This window comes from Myxocyprinus asiaticus, chromosome 17 (assembly GCF_019703515.2).
Source record: "Myxocyprinus asiaticus isolate MX2 ecotype Aquarium Trade chromosome 17, UBuf_Myxa_2, whole genome shotgun sequence".
NCBI lineage: Eukaryota > Metazoa > Chordata > Actinopteri > Cypriniformes > Catostomidae > Myxocyprinus > Myxocyprinus asiaticus.
Window position 1 is genome coordinate 49,944,247 of NC_059360.1, and position 17,254 is coordinate 49,961,500.

The window sequence follows — 17,254 nt, forward strand, 5'->3', positions numbered from 1 at the left end:
TCAGATGCTTCACTGCCTCTCAACACGGAGCTTTAAATCCTCGTTAAATATCGCCTCATAACAACATTAATAATCATAAAGTATATTGTTGATGTGTGAGATCAGTAAAGAAGAGCCGCTGGTCGCTCGCGAGAGAAGCGGACACACCGCGGTGACGGACGGACACATGTTATATGTGTGGGGCGGTTATGTGGTAATAAACTTAATCAGGACAAATCATCCATATTTTACCATGTTTTATTAAATAGTACTCCAATTTGTGCTGTTCTCATTAAATATTGACTATGTTTTGCAGTCCATGTTTAATAACACTTTTATTAACAGTGCAGTAAAATAATAAAAAGTATTATTGAGTAAATATGTTGAACACGTTCTGAAAAATTAAAACTTGTATGTTTTATTATTTATATTCCTCAGTCAGTTGCAGACCACGAAGTCTTTCTTCCAAATGACGAGCTTTGGTTGTATGATTTAGAAAGTGGTTTATGGTAAGAATCATTTAAATGCAGCTGTTATAGTGTTATTACAGTTATTATTGTATAGAGTTTATTATAGTGTGTAACAGGAGAGAGTGTGAACTGTAATGTGTTCCTTGAGACTCAGTACACTTGACATTGCATTTATTAATGCATGTGGGAGTGCCTTCTTACAGGACCTAGTTGAAACCTCTCTACAATAACCTCAATATTCTAATATTGGCTATGGTGTTTGAGCCCCGCCTGTTTTGGCGCGAAACTGTCCGCTATAAAAACAGGTGCACAAACACCATTTCCTCGGAATTTCTTCTTTCAAGACAGCGATCATCTCTTGTCTAGAAGCTCTCTACCCTTCGCCATCGATATACACGAGTCAGCGGGTGGAATCTTCGCGGGAACACTTTCCGCTCCCCTGCAGTGCTCCGGGGAACATCACTCCGCCTCACCACTTGACGCTTCGCTGGTGGACGGGCCTCAGCATCCTGATTCCCCGCAGTGCTTCGGCAGGTGTTGTGTATCCTTACAAAGCAATTGTATATTGTGTATTGTATATTGTGTGATATAAATATATATTAATTTATATATTTATATATCTAAAAGAGTCACTTGCGTGTTTGTGACTTTTTAAAGATGTCGTTCCTTAAGTGTTCCTTGTGCGAGAGGCACATCCCGCCATCAGATCAGCATGAGAGCTGTGTTTACTGTCTGGGCCACGCCAACGCATAGTCAGCGCTCATGGAGACAGACTGTCCTCACTGTGAGGGCATGAGTCTCAAGATGCTTTGCTCGCGAATCACCCTCATTCTGAGGGACGATTCAGCCTCACGCACCCTCCCACCCGCTTCTTCTGTGGTACCCGAGGATACACACGAGGAGGCAAGGCAGAGCCACGAGGTCGAGCAGGATGACTTTGAGGTGGTCCTCGTGGCAGCACACACCCCGTGAGCCCCTCAATCTCCACGAAGTGCATGTTTTCCGATACACTATGTGTGAGACGAGCTCCGACCTTCTGAAAGAGCGGGCGGCCTTGTCTCGTGCAGCGGTTCTGATGTGGGGGATGATAATGACGATGTCATGTCTCACGCTTCATCAGGCGAGTGGTCAGTGGATGATGTTGCCGCCCCTCCCCCCAGCGAGGGAGAGGAACGTGCACGCGCCACTGACAGGGAGATGCTCCGCGTCCTTACAAGGGCAGTCGAAGAGCTTCACTTTGAGTGGTCTCCCGCAGAGGAACCTGAACAGTCTCACCTCGATGAATGGTTCCTGCAGTCCTGACGCCGTCAAACGGCAGCGTCCCACAAATCTGCCCCATTTCTCCCCGAAGTTCTTAACGAACTATCTAAATCATGGTGCGCCCTTCTCAGGTGAGCTTGTGCAGTGATGCCATCTTCTCTAATGTGGATAACGGGGAAGAAAACGTTTATGCCCAATTACTCCCTGTGGAGGAGGCGGTAGGTCTGCCCAGCGAGTAACGGGGTGGAAATCACAGCCCATACATCCTTCCAAACCGTATCGACAAACGTCGCACTGGCGGGAAAAGCTTACTCAGCGGCAGGACAAGATGGATCAGCACTACACGCAATGGCTGTGCTCCAGGTATTTCAAGCCAAGCTCCTCAAGCAAATGGACGAGCACAGCTTCGATCCAGAGACATTCAAAGAGCTCCGCACCGCTACAGACTTAGCGCTGCATGCCATGAAAGTCACTGCGCAGGCCATCGGCAAGTCCATGGGCAACCTGGCAGTTCTGGATCTACATATATGGCTGACCCTCACAGAAATTAGTGATTGGGAAAAAGCCAATCTGTTGGATGCTCCAGTGTCTCCAGCTGGCCTCTTTGGCGGCTCTGTGAATAAAGTTGCTGAGCGTTGCGTCGCGACTCAGCAGCAGTCACAGGCTATGAGACACTTTATGCCCATACGGAGTACATCACAGCCGGTTTGACCTTGCTCTGTTTCGAGCCAGCGCCCCACTAAAAATCCCATACCTGCTGCCTCACCGGCAGAACCCTTTGAAGCGGAAAGCAGAGCCTGCGGTTCCCTCCAGGTCTGCTCCAAAAAAGGCTCGGTTGGAGACACAAAACATTGTTCCCCATCTCCCCACTATGGTTTGCCAGGAAAGGAATATTGTTGTTCACAGTATTGTTCAAAATGTTGTTTCTGTGTCTTGCACTCTAATAAATGCAATAAGTGCAAAAAAGGATACAGCATTCATTGCAAATGCACGAGATGCTCACACATTGTCAATAAAGAGCCCTTTTCCTCTTCAAAGCACACACATTATGCGCAACCGCATCCCTATAGTGAGCGACACATTATATCATATGATGAGCAAACCAAATTGCCCTCTGTCCCGTTACGCGGATTTGTGGCAAGCCCTAATGAGTATTTCAGAATAGGTGCAAAAAACGATCGAACATGGTTATGCGATCCAATTTGCATGCCGGCCACCATTTCAACAGCGTTCTGTCTTCCACGGTTTCACCCAAAGATGTGCCAGTGTTACAAACCGAAATACACAATCTCCTCATGAAAAACACGATAGAGATTGTGTCAAATTGTCAAGCACAAAAAGGGTTTTACAGCCATTATTTTCTTGTTCCAAAGAAAGATGGCGGACTTCGGCCGATCCTGGATCTGAGACATCTGAATCGTGCACTCAAAGCACCCATTCAAAATTATTACTCAGTAATGGATCTTATCGCATGTACGCCCACACGATTGGTTTGCGCCGATAGATCTGAAGGATGCGTACTGTCATATCCAAATTGTATGATATCACAGGATGTTTTTGAGATTTGTGTTCGAGGGCCCAGCGTTCAGGCCATCCTACAGTGTCTGTCTCAGTTCAAACTGGGGAGAACACTTCCACTGAAGCTGTTTCAGAAAGCATTGGGATTTATGGCGGCAGCATCTGATGTCATTCCATTAGGTCTCTTACACATGAGACCTCTTCAGTGCTGGCTCAAGCGCCATGTGCCTCGGCATGCTTGGTGCCAAGGGCGCAAGCGCATCATTATATCCCGCCACTGTACAGCTGCTTTAGCACCATGGACAGCTCCTGCCTTTCACCAGCGAGGTGTCACTCTGGGGCAGGCAGTCAGGCGGAAAGTGGTGACTACGAATGCTTCCAACACAGGTTGTGGGGGTGGTGTGCGATGGATGCCTGACTTTCGGCACCTGGACAGGTGCGAAAAAGCATGGCACATCAACCGCCGAAAGTCTTTTCAGTCAGAAATAGTGAATTGTCATGTCCTGGTTCTCTCAGATAACATGACAGTTGTGGCATATATAAACCACCAAGGCGGAATTCATTCACCGCCACTGTTGAGACTGACGCGTCACCTCCTCCTATGGAGCGAGCGTCATCTCCTCTCCCTGAGAGCGACATATGTCTCAGGCCGCCTGAATTATGTCGTGGACCTATTGTTATACTGGGCGAATGGAGACGTCCTCCTCAAACTGTATTGAGGATTTGGGAAATATTCGGCAAAGCAGAAATCGATCTATTCACCTCAGTGGGGAATACCAACTGTCCCCTCTGGTACTCAAAGTCCCAAGCCCTGCTGGGAGTGGGAAGGTGTTCACTGATTGGTGTCTCTCACATGGCAAAGACCCAGTAAACTGCCCCATACATGAAATTCTCATATTCCTTCAAGACCGATTAGACGCAGGACTCACTCTGTCAATGCTCAAAGTGTATGTGGTAACTATATTTACGAATCACGCACATGAAGCGTGGAGTGGTGGTGGTGTAGTGGACTGAAGCACATTCATGGTAATCAGAAGGTTGTTGGTTTGATCCCCACAGCCACCACCATTGTGTCCTTGAGCAAGGCACTTAACTCCAGGTTGCTCTAGGGGGATTGTCCCTGTAGTAAGTGCACTGTAAGTCACTTTCAATGAAAACATCTGCCAAATGCATAAATGTAAATGAAGTCAGCACCTCTATAGGCAAGCATGATTTAATCATAAAGTTCCTTAAAGAGCAAGACAATTAAACACACCTTGGCCAGCTACAGTCCAGACTTGGGACTTAACTTTAGTCCTAAAAGCTCTCACAGGGCCCCCATTCCAACCATTGGACTCAGCCTCAGTAAAACAGGTCAGTGACTTATATGCACTATCAATTGACAATTCATGTCAGTAGTTTGGCCCTGATCTTTCAAGAGCCACTGTCAAACCCAGAAAAGGCTTTGTGCCTAAGGTCCTAACCACACCCTTCAGAGCATAGCGGGTTCACCTTCAGGCCTTCTTCCCTCCTCCATTAATTCAGATGAGGAACAATAATTGCATTTGTTATGCCCTGTGCGGGCATTACACCCATACGTTGAGCGTACACACCAGTTCAGACTGTCTGATCAGCTCTTTGTATGCTATGGAGGATATACAAAAGGAATGTCCATCTCCAAGCAAAGACTTTCTCACTGGATTGTCGATGCAATTGCCTTGGCTTATGAGTCCCAGGGTAAGACTTGCCCAATTGGTGTTAAAGCACACTCAACTAGAGGCATGGCCTACTCATGGGCATAGATGAATGGTGTGTCCTTTCAGGACATATGTTTTGCAGCAGGATGGTCCTCTCAAAACACATTTGCAAGGTTTTACCACCTAGAGATAACGTCTCTCTCTTCACAAGTCCTCTCTGTTTAGAGCGCTTGCTATTCATTGGCCAAATATATATACTTATGCTCCTCCCTTTAAGGATGAGCTTCCCATCTTTTTACACAACCGCCTGCATTCAGGCCATTGTAATTTACCGTAAGTCACAAGCACTTACGTTATAAATAAACTCCCTTCCCGACTGGGTTTGTGAAGGAGTTAATTCATACTATATGACTATAGTTTATATATTCGTCCTGAGTGCTCCCCTCCTGGCCCAACATGAGGGTCACTCACTGCAGCATACTCTTTGTCGGTCGCCGTCCCACGAGACTACGGTGCCATGTTTCATTTCTGGGAGGTTATGTCATGTAGTGCGGCGTGATGGGATTCTGCTCCCCATATGCGTTAATAAATGCAATGTCAAGTGTACTGAGTTGTAAGGAAACGTCTCGGTTACATACAGTACGTAACCTCAGTTCCCTGAGACGAAGGGAACGAGACATTGTGAATGCTAGCCGCTCTACAAGACTCAGAGTTCTTGAGGCGTGAGTGATGCGCTCCTTGTTCTCAGTCAGAAATTCTGAGGAAATGGTGTTTGTGCACCTGTTTTTATAGCGGACAGTTTCACACCAAAACAGGCGGGGCTCAAACACCATAGCCAATATTAGAATATTGGCATTATTGTAGAGACGTTTCAAGGTCGTGTAAGAAGGCACTACCACATGCATTAATAAATGCAATGTCTCGTTCCCTTCATCTCAGAAAACCGAGGTTACGTACGGAACCGAAATGTTTTACACTGTTAGACGTTTATAGAACAAAAACACATTGTTATGAGATGAATAGAGCCATCAGTGACAGTTTGATGAGATAAATATTGAACTTTGCAACATGTTTCATATTCATGTTTATGTTTTATTCAACATGTACTGATTAGATGTTATTGATCTGTTTAACCTCAGCACAAAAGGTCAAGACTGTGAAGAGAACTCAATAATTTGTCACTTCAATGTATGGATGTATTGTACTTTATTTGAAAGGGAAAAGCGTGACATGATTGGAGTGATTCCTCCGTCTATGTCAGGCACATGTGGTTGTGTTGTGAATGGAGACTTCATTATATTCGGCGGCTGCTGTGATGATGGACAAACTAATGAGGTGAAACTGGATTCAGTGTGTTCATTTGCATCATGAGCCACAAACGTCATTCTGACCCTCCAAATATATGTTGTTATATTTTAGCATTACTCAGTCAATCTTCACGATGGAAAGTTCATCTGGAGGAAGTTGATACATCAATCCGGATCTCTACCTTCACCACGAGACAAACTGTCCTGTTGGGTTCATAAAGGACGGTGAGCGCTTCATATTTCTGCATCTCAATTCATCAAACACATTTTTACAATATGTAGAATTTATTTTTTAATAGTTGTGATAAAACTGAGACTGTTTTGACCTTTTAACAGAATTATCTACTTTGGTGGATACGGTCACAAACTGCTGAATGAAATCAGTGATCCAAAGAGCTTCATTGTGGATGAAGCATCATGGGTAGTTTATGTTTAAGACTCAACTCCTCACTGTTAAAGAGTGTGATAGTGATTCATCAATAGATTCAGATAAGTGTGTATTATTGATCTTGTCAGGCTGAAGATGTTTTCTGGGGATGGAACAATGAAATTCATGAATTTGACCCAGAAAGAAGCAGCTGGACTGAACCACAAACGTTTGTAAGTCATTCACATGAATCGTTGACTCACATATTTCTAATTCAATTATTACTTTACTGTAGTCTATATTGAATATTATGTATTATTGTAAAATATGTTCTGTTGATCTTTGAAGCAGTTTATGATGGTTATGACTGATTGACAGGGACATGTTCCTGCTCCACGTGCCGCGCACGCTAGTGCTACGATTGCTAGTAAAGGTTACGTATGTGGTGGAAGAATAATGGTGAGTTTTTATTCATACATGCCGAATAGAGACTGTTGCTCTCTTAATGTTATTTCTCATTCAAATGCAAAGAAATCCTAATTCAGATCACCACTTACTTTACATTAGAGAGTTATTGTAATGAAGACGTGTTTGTTTCATCTTTTGAGAAGACTCGTGTCATGTGTTGTGTGCACAGGAGACGAGAACGAGTGATCTGTATTGTTTGGATTTTAATTCATGGACATGGTCAGAAATGTAAGACATTTTTCATATTAGTAAGCTACAGATCATCACTCATGTAACCTATTTACTATTACATGTCATCGCTCTTGTACCTGTAAACCACGATATGTGTGTAAAGTCTCGTGTTGGGTTTTATATATCAGTGTACCGTCCACCGAAGTGCCTTTGGGTCGGTCCTGGCACACATTAACAACTGTGTCAGACACGTCACTCTTCCTGTTTGGTGGACTTAGTGTGGACTGCAGACCTATGAGTATGTCAATCAAATAACCATACTTTATTTGAACTAAAATGTTGCTTAATCTATAAACATTTAACCGTTGTTTTTAATTCCTTTCAGGTGATGGTTGGATATTTAATCTGGAGACGAAAGGCTGGACAAAGACGGAGCATCCAAACCAGGACAAACCTCGGTAGGTGAAAACATGATTATGTCAAACAGATTTTTAGCAGGTACAGAAATATATAGTATATAAAAATGCACTTATAAGAAGCATGTTGTTCCTATGAATATGTGATTTACTTCCAATAGAAATGCACTATGTTATGGTAGTATTTATATTTCTGTATATTGGGTTTTGTCATAAGATTTGAGTCTTTTTCTCTCAGACTGTGGCACAGCGCTTGTGAAGGGAGAGACTCTGATGTTGTCATGTTTGGAGGAAGTCATGATTATATTCTTCTGGTGGACACAGTAAGTGTTGCACAGCATCATTCAGTAAACATCAGCAGTCTCATACAATGACTTCAAATCAAACGTCAGTGAATTTACTCTTTAATTTGCAGTTGATTTTCTGTAATCATCTTGTGTGTTTTTAGGGTCATTGCAATGATGCTATAGTTTTCCAGACTCAGCCTTATCCTTTAATCCGGTAAAGATCTCTGTATCCATTCAATCATGAAACAGAAATGAGAGAATAATGGATCAGTTCATTTTCATTTAAAGTTTTTCAAATGTACATGTTGTTCTGGAACTGTTTGTAATAATGCAGTTTGTAATCAAATAATCTCCTGTGATGCTTAAAGTGTTCAAGAAATGATGTGAGCATTGCTTCAGTAGTAAGTAGAATAAATAAGAACTAATAGAGTTTATTTCCACAGATTATGCGAGGACTTCATCGCAAGTCATGCCAGCAGGTTTCACGCCCAGATTCTCTGTTTACCACCGAAACTGAGAAACTCTGTGCAGAAAAGAACAACTTTCTTCAGGCCAACTAAGAAATCATAGAATGTGTTCGAAAATATACATTTCTTTCATTTTATCTAACAAACTCGACTATTAGACTAACATTGAATAAACAGTGAAAACTATATACAGCTACATTAATATTCATATTATTGCTGTTATATTAAAAATGTCTACATTCAGGATTATTAAACTATATTTATTTGAACTGTTTTGTGTATAACTGTTGAAAAAAATTATATTTGCAGCCAAATGCTACAAAGTTGCAAGTATTTGTGTCAAAGTAAATGTTGGTTTGTGTCTGACGGGAAACCAGCTTGTTTAATATTACATTACTCATCTTAATCTTATATCCCAACTGCAGATATTTCTTCTATAAATCTGCGTTTTGGACCAGACTGGTTCATATGGAAGACAGATTCTGCCAGGTAATAAAAAGAGGCAGTTCTGACTTTTAGACTTTATTTCCCTCAATTTTGATTTTATAACATTATATAAACTCACAATTGCGACTTAAATCTCTTGAGTTTTTAATCAGACAATTGTGAGTTTATATAATGTATTTTCAACTTAATTTTTGCATTTGCAGTGGCATTTCTCATCGTGTCGCATTCTCTCACTGCGACAATCTTAAAAATACACCGATCAGCCACAACATTAAAAGCACCTGTCTAATATTGTGTAGGTCCCCCTCATGCTGCCAAAACAGCACCAACCCGCATCTCAGAACAGCATTCAGAGATGATATTCTTCTCATCACAATTGTACAGAGTGGTTATCTGAGTTACTGTAGACTTTATCAGTTCAAACCAGTCTGGTCATTCTCTGTTGACCTCTCTCATCAACAAGGTGTTTCCATCCACAGAACTGTCGCTCACTAGATGTTTTATGTTTTTGGCACCATTCTGAGTAAATTCTAGAGACTGTTGTGTGTGAAAATCCCAGAAATACTCAAACCAGCCCATCTGGCACCAACAATTGCTAACCGTAACCTAACCCATTTTTCCCCATTCTGATGGTTGATGTGAATATTAACTGAAGCTCCTGACCCGTATCTGCATGATTTTATACACTGCACTGCTGCCACACGATTGGCTGATTAGATAATCACATGGATGATTGTTGGTGCCAGATGGGCTGGGCCACGTTCAAATACTTTGTTTAGCCAATCAGAAGACTGTCTGCCTGTCAATCATTGTGCACGTTCTCAGGCACCTTTTATAATCGCTCACCATGTTAGAATCTCTTTTGTGCTGTTAACAATAAACTGTTTCGATTTTATGTTCTCCACATCTCTGTGTTTGTCTGATCTCTGTACTGAGACTCACACAGATTGAGTCTGAGCGAGTATTGACGCCGACTATCACACCTGGAGTCACGAGTTTGAATCCAGGGCATGCTGAGTGACTCCAGTCAGGTCTCCTAAGCAACCAAATTGGCCCGGTTGCTAGGGAGGGTAGAGTCACATGGGGTAACCTCCTCGTGGTCGCTATAATGTGGTTCTCGCTCTTGGTGGGGCGCGTGGTGAGTTGTGCGTGAATGCCGCAGAGAATAGCGTGAAGCCTCCACACGTGCTATGTCTCCATGGTAACGCGCTCAACAAGTCACGTGATAAGATGCGCGGATTGACGGTCTCAGACGCGGAGGCAACTGAGATTCGTCCTCCGCCACCCGGATTGAGGCGAATCACTACACCACCACGAGGACTTAGAGCGCATTGGGAATTGGGCATTCCAAATTAGAGAGAAAAGGGGAAACTTTTTTTTTTTATAATATATATATATATATATAAATTACTCCCTTCATATCCCTTTTCTCTTATGTATATTTTTATCTGCATATTCATTATTTTGGCACTTTTGTTTAATCCCCTTGCTGCTGAATTTTATTTCTCTTTTTGTTTTTCTGTTCTGAAAGCTCGTGTCTGTTATTGCAATACAATAAAAAAGAAGTGTGTCTTCTCGTCGATATCCACTTCAGACACTCGGAGAATTTAAACTATCATAAATCCGGCTTACAGGCTGGACAGGGCTTCATAATATATTATGTAATTGTAAAATTCACATGTTTTTATCACCAGCAGCTTGTCAATCGCACTTGATTAATATAAATGTTTTTTTTTTTTACCGGGTGTTTTTGGTAAAACACGTAATCTTTCCCGGCTCGGGAATGTGCAGTTCATAAATACTTCCATTAAGAATAAAGGTAACGTGTCTTTTAAAGAAACTCGGAAAACTTTTGTCGTAACGACAAATGTGACGTAAATTCTGTCATGTGACACTATATTTTTGCGTTAATGCCATTTTTCTCGACAAAAACTGTTTCCAAACCAGTTTTTCACGACAATTGATGTGTCGACATAGGGTTTATGTGCTAAACGTAAACAGAAAAATATTATGTTGACAATTGTAAAATTCGATAATTTGCGTTTCCATCGGCTTTATTTTGATGCACTAAAACTCCTTTAGCAAAAAATCCTTGTATGGAATCGTAGTTAATGACGAGAAATGCCACAGCAAATGCAAAAATGAAGTTAAAATTACATGACAAAAACTCACAATTGCGACTTAATATCTCACAATAACGAGTTTATATCACGTAATTGCAAGTTATAAAACCGCAATTGTGAAATAAAAAGTCAGAATTATCTCTTTATTTTTTTATTACCTGCCGGTGGTTTGTGACAGGTCGACGAGTCTCTGAATTAATCAGACTGCTGAGACACTGATAGTTCACGAGGTGAAATTATTCGGTGTGCTCACGTCACAGACCGGCGCGCGCTCACGTCACAGACCGGTGCGCGCTCACGTCACAGACCGGTGCGCGCTCACGCCAGGAGCAGTTCTGCTTACCTGCAGCTCTCTGTTGTAGTCGCAGGTTTGTTTCCATGGTTACAGACACAGTTGGCCCTCCATTATTCAAAGTTTCGACACTCGTCTTAATTTTATAAACTCACAAGCGTTTAGTTTAACAGTTAACAATGGCTTTTGGCAGCAAACTTCAAGAACTGAATTTGACTCGAGATGAAATGAATCGATTCGGCGAAGCTTTAAAAAAGAATCGTTCCGCGCGTTACTGAATGAATATGCAGCAGAAATCTCCAACCCTGAAAACAAGAGACAATATGAAGAAGAAATTAAACAGCTGGAGGAGGAAAGAGGCATGAATGTGCAGTTTATTCATCCTGAATCTCATCATGTGTTGAAGACGAGCAGCGCTCACGGGAAATGCTTCATCAATATTTGTTCCAATCAACTGATCGATAAACCGTCATGCGCCGCCGCCACAGACACCGACGGTAAAACGGGTTATAACTGGTCGTTACCGTTCAGTCTGACACCCGGGAGACCCGACAGAGATGCTAAAGGAAACACGTGTGTGATATATGATGTAGTTTATCATCCAGACGCGATTCACATGGCAGAAAACAACAGCAGATTTATGAACATGATCAACAGCACAGCCATCAGAGGAATTGAAGATTCATTTCAAATAAAACTAAACAGGAACACAAAACAACTACAAATGAGATATAAAGGAATTCCACATCCAGCGGTGATCCGCAGGCCGATACCGGAACATGTGAAGAAGAGGAGCTCAGGTGAGGATGGACTGTCATTTCCGTATCCAGATCAGACCAGACCCAAACCAGATCAGACCGGACCCAAACCAGATCAGACCGGACCCAAACCAGATCAGACCAAACCAGATCAGACCGGACCCAAACCAGATCAGACCGGACCCAAACTAGATCAGACCGGACCCAAACCAGATCAGACCAAACCAGATCAGACCGGACCCAAACCAGATCAAACCAGATCAGACCAGACCCAAACCAGACCCAAACCAGATCAAACCGGACCCAAACCAGATCAGACCAGACCCAAACCAGATCAGACCAGACCCAAACCAGATCAAACCAGATCAGACCAGACCCAAACCAGACCCAAACCAGATCAGACCGGACCCAAACCAGATCAGACCGGACCCAAACCAGATCAGACCAAACCAGATCAGACCGGACCCAAACTAGATCAGACCGGACCCAAACCAGATCAGACCAAACCAGATCAGACCAGACCCAAACCAGATCAGACCGGACCCAAACCAGATCAGACCGGACCCAAACCAGATCAGACCAAACCAGATCAGACCGGACCCAAACCAGATCAGACCAAACCAGATCAAACCAGATGTTCAGTGTCCAAACAGCCCATAATCCCACACTACACCCTCAGATACAGATCAGTACTGGATTTACAGGAGTGCTTCAGCACTCGACCCAAACACATCATCATCATCATCGATTTACCGCTGCTTAGATCTGCTCATGATGTTCATGTCAGTGTGACGGAGAGACGACTCGTCCTGGAATCTCAAACAGCATCATATAAACTGGATCTGCTGCTCTCGTATCCGGTGCATGAAGATAAAGGACACGCAAAGTTCAACAAAACTAACAAACAGCTGACCATCACACTTCCTGTTGTAGCGGTGAAGAACCCTGTAATATCTCAGAGCAGACGTGATGATGATGATGAGGAGAGGAAGATCATGTCTGATGATGAAGCAGAAGAAAAGCCTCATGAGGACACAGAGAAACCTTGTGAGACGGATCACACAGAATCAAACACGCATGATTCAGCATTGGTCACATGTGCTGTTAGTGAACTGGACCGTTTTAATTTAACATCTGAACCTCAATTAATCAACTTACTGAAAGAAACACACACAACTGATACAGGCGACAATGTAATGATCAACCCGACAGTGATCAGAACAGAACCAGAAGAATCGGATCATTTCCATCATACATGTGCTCCAGAAATCCAGAACATGGGAACAGAGGAAGATCCTTCCGACTTTGACATCAATCTACACGAGGTCAGTAATACTGTGGATGTGTCTTTAATAATTTATATAATAAAATGTTTGCTTCAGCAGTTTAGTTGACTTGATGTAGATATTCATAATGTCTTCTCTATAGATGTCTGTCAGTGGCTCTCAAATCCAAACCAGCGCGACACCAGACGATGAAGCTCATAACACCTCAGACAGAGAACAGGAAACACCGTTTGAGCCGAACACTGACGAGCGTCCAGGAACCTTTTCACAAGAGACAACGATGACACATGAAGATGAGCGGAAATATCCAGTGACATCATCGTATGAGCAACTGAATGCATGCGAGACTGAAGAACAAGAGACCAAACACTTTTCAGAAGAGCCAAGTGCTCCATCCCAATACGACGAGGCCGTCAGGAGCGTGACTTCAATGGAGGAAACTGGAGTCTCATCGAAGGATCCAGCAGATACTTCCAATCCTCCACCTGTGATTCTGAGAGAGACCGATCCAGACGACAGAGAACTGATCGTTTGTGATCACAAGATCTTCTGTTTCCAGAACACTCTATGCTTTGATTTGGACTAAAAGTCAAATTCACTCAAGTGCCGTCTGTGAGGTTTTATTCTGAGATCAACATGTGATTTATGAATCATTACATCGCATTGTTTAAGATTTGAATGGAAGTCATGAATGAAGAGTTAAGTCATCTGTTCGTCATCATAGAATAAAGTTTTGTGTTTAAATATAGAGAGAGATGTTTGACTGTCTGTTCGGTTTAGTTCAAACTATCATTTTCAAGTGACAACCGGGATCTCTGTGCATCGATTTAAATGTGTGGAGTCACACAATGCTGCAATCACATGAACGCATGAAAACATGAGAACCTGTTATGCAAATAGTTCTGCAGACAAATGCATTTATTTTTAACAACTTTTATTTGTTTCTCAAAAAGATCTGTAGGGATCAATGGAAATTGAAGGTCTTTGCAATTCAACTTTAAGTAAAAAGAGGATAAAACAAACAAACACTGAAAACACATGCTGTCATTCACTGTGATGTAACTCTGAGATCTGTAACCATCGTTCATACACACGTCACACTATTAAACATTAATCAACACGCTCACATCATCTCAGTCCACGCTGCACGCAGCTGTCCATGAACTCGCAGTAACACGTGAGCGAGCAGAAATATCGCTGCACTGGAGCTTCTGTGCCGCCCATGTTGTCGACTAACACAACGGTGTGAGACACCAGGTGCAGATTCATACTGACGGCCGTCTGGATGTACGACTTCAGGCTCGCACGGCCGCAATCACACACTTTACAGAACTCCAGCTCATCACACAAGTGGAAGGGGATGATACGAGGACCATACGGGATTCTGCAAAGCACAACACGAAACAAAAACACATCAGCAACTGTGTGCATGACGGATTAGATCAGCACTTTTATCTAATAAACATTTGATGATAATTTGTCTCAATGAACATCAAAAGTAGATTCTGTTTGTGAGTAAAAACACTTGAGCGTTCCTCACCTGAGGTTGAGCACAGCGCGTGACGTTAACTCCTGTAGCGTCAGAGGAAACGTCAGGTGTATCGTATGGTCAAGAGTGTTGGGTTGAGTGAACGGGTTACCAAACAGATCCAAGTTTTCCAGACTCAGTTTCCTGAAGTCTGCAGGAAGTAGAGTGAGCTGGTTATGAGCGGCGGACAGGAAACGCATCTTTGTGAGCCGCCCGATGTGGAATGGCAGCCGCACGAGTTTGTTATCGTCCAGTTTAAGGTTGACCAGCTCGTGCAGCCGACAGAATCGAGCGGGCAGGACCGTCAGCCGGTTCTGACTCAAGTCCAGATGCTGAAGAGACGTCTGTAGACTCGACACGCACAGCACGTCACTGAAGTTCTCCAGGTGATTATTGTGAAGAATTAATTCGGACAGGCAGCTCAAGTCTCCGATGGTGGACGGCAACGTCTTGATATGATTGTTGCTCAGATCTAACCGACGGAGCGCTTTGAGCGACAGCATGCGCATGTCCACTCGTGACAGTCTGCAGTACGACACCTGCAGCTGTTCCAGGGAATACGGGAAGCAGGAAGTGAGAGGATAGTCCTTCTTTGACAAAATGGTGAGCTTCTTCTTCGGCTTCTCGACATCACGGGCACGGACCGGTGTGAGGGTGGACAGCGGGAGAGAGTCCGTGTCACTTCCTCTGTGTGCCAGTCGGGCGGCAGAGAGAAAGTTTTTCAAGCTGTTGATATCGGCCTGTACGACACAAACACACAAGAACAGCATAAAACGATTTGAAAGAAGAGTCTCTTTCTAAACATTACAACAGTTCCATCATAATCACAGCTAGGGCAGGCCGGTATGATGACAGTATAAAGTGTCAAACGATAGAGATGTTTCTATTAGAGGGTTTGAAAAACATCGATTCTGTTAAAATCACGATTCTTGAGACAAACAATTATAAAATTGGCTGCTTGATGTAAAATTGACTTTTAATAATTACACATTTAGCTTAATGTTACTATGATGATTGACAGGTAAATATAGAAAGCTGTATTTGTGCAGTTCCACATTAACAGGTTTTCTCTCGAAGCGCTTTCGTTTCTTTAATTCTTTACGTTCAGTCCTTTAATGCACCGCTGCCATCAAACGCTTGTTCACTGTCAGACATGAAATCATCTGCTGTGATCAATGTTCCTGTTATTATGCACAGGTTTATTTGTGAGGTGTTGTGAAGAGGATGTGACACTGATTAGGCTCATTGAATTACATGTTATATTTATAATCTAACAGCTGTGCACTTGTGAATGTGCAGTGAGGATCGTCCTGTGTAAACTCCGGTTACACTGAAGCGTGTCATCGGTGTCATCGATGGACATAAGTGTTTGTGTGGCGTTCTGTATTTGAGCTTTACGTGCTTCATACTTTAATATAGTTTTGTGGGATAAGAGGTTAAAGTTATTTAACATATTTATTGGTTGAATATCCGTTATTTACTCAGCTTCCAAATATCCCTATGAAACACATGTGATTGGCCAACATGGACATAATACATGCTAATTATACATCCTTAACACTAACTAATCCACTAATAAATCCAAAACAAATATTTTCATAATCAAAACAAACACTTATGTTCAACTAGTGAGAAGCCTCATTTTAACTTGGATTGAAAAAACGATGCAGAGTAGATATAATTTTATTTTTAATAAAGAATTATTCATTTAGAGAGTTTTTTCAGGTCTACCATTCGGCTACTTTGGACATGTTTTAAATAAAAAAAGGACTTTTAATATGTTTTCCTTGTGTTTTAAACTCTTTCCATTCAAATAGTTAGTCTATATCATCACAGATATCCTTATCACACAAAACTTTAAAGAATACTGCTATATACATTTTTGCTTATATTGTTCACCCCATCACATGGTTATTTAATATTTAAACCCTTTTAGTTGATTTTTCAGAAGAGTTACTCTATTGTGATATATTTACTCAATTAACAGCATCAACATTTAATTTCTGCAAAATGAGGTCAGTGAAAGTAGAACAGAGATGCAGAATATTTCCCCTGACATCCATCAATCAGGTCACTCAAACCACACCCACCCAGCACAAAAACTAAATACTTGCTGAATAATGATCATATTACATTTAATATTTTCAGTCATTTCATTTTAAAGTACAGGAACTGAACAGTCTGAACATGAAGCAAATTCAATCGAAATCTATAAAAAAATCATATGTTATTAAGTAATCATGAAGTTATTGTTTACTGGTTTCATCGCTTTGTGATTTAAGATGCAGCAGAGTGAATTACAGATCGGTTTCAGAAGGATTTAAAGGGACATTTCACCTTAAAATGAAAATACTCCCATTATTTACTCATCCTCGTGATATCTCAGGTGTGTATGACTTTCTTTCTTCAGCAGAACACATTTGAAGAAAAATAG

General features: G+C 42.2%; 3 protein-coding genes across 4 annotated transcripts; 2 read left to right on the top strand and 1 right to left on the bottom strand.

Annotated features, from left to right (window-relative positions):
* The first annotated feature begins 45 nt into the window (after positions 1-45).
* On the top strand, positions 46-8,655 carry LOC127454843 (kelch domain-containing protein 1-like). Of its 2 annotated transcripts, XM_051722303.1 has the most exons (13): positions 46-193; positions 418-488; positions 6,121-6,238; positions 6,323-6,435; positions 6,547-6,631; positions 6,727-6,810; positions 6,956-7,036; positions 7,215-7,273; positions 7,405-7,514; positions 7,602-7,674; positions 7,871-7,955; positions 8,081-8,133; positions 8,363-8,655. In XM_051722303.1, the coding sequence occupies exons 1-13, from the start codon at positions 92-94 to the stop codon at positions 8,487-8,489; spliced, it is 1,161 nt and encodes a 386-aa protein (XP_051578263.1). In that variant the 5' UTR covers positions 46-91; the 3' UTR covers positions 8,490-8,655. The 2 variants fall into 2 exon arrangements, with proteins under 2 accessions (XP_051578263.1, XP_051578264.1); XM_051722304.1 differs by lacking the exons at positions 46-193; positions 418-488 and adding an exon at positions 4,418-4,580.
* A 1,217-nt stretch (positions 8,656-9,872) lies between these two features.
* On the top strand, positions 9,873-14,196 carry LOC127454841 (protein kintoun-like). The gene is given in 3 exon segments (XM_051722300.1): positions 9,873-11,485; positions 11,488-13,331; positions 13,435-14,196. Coding segments are annotated over 3 exon segments (2,346 nt in total). The 5' UTR covers positions 9,873-11,427; the 3' UTR covers positions 13,879-14,196.
* A 39-nt stretch (positions 14,197-14,235) lies between these two features.
* On the bottom strand, positions 14,236-16,565 carry LOC127454844 (leucine-rich repeat protein 1-like). The gene is made up of 2 exons (XM_051722305.1): positions 14,833-16,565; positions 14,236-14,676 (listed from the first exon to the last, which is right to left on the bottom strand). The coding sequence occupies exons 1-2, from the start codon at positions 15,588-15,590 to the stop codon at positions 14,421-14,423; spliced, it is 1,014 nt and encodes a 337-aa protein (XP_051578265.1). The 5' UTR covers positions 15,591-16,565; the 3' UTR covers positions 14,236-14,420.
* Positions 16,566-17,254: the final 689 nt, after the last annotated feature.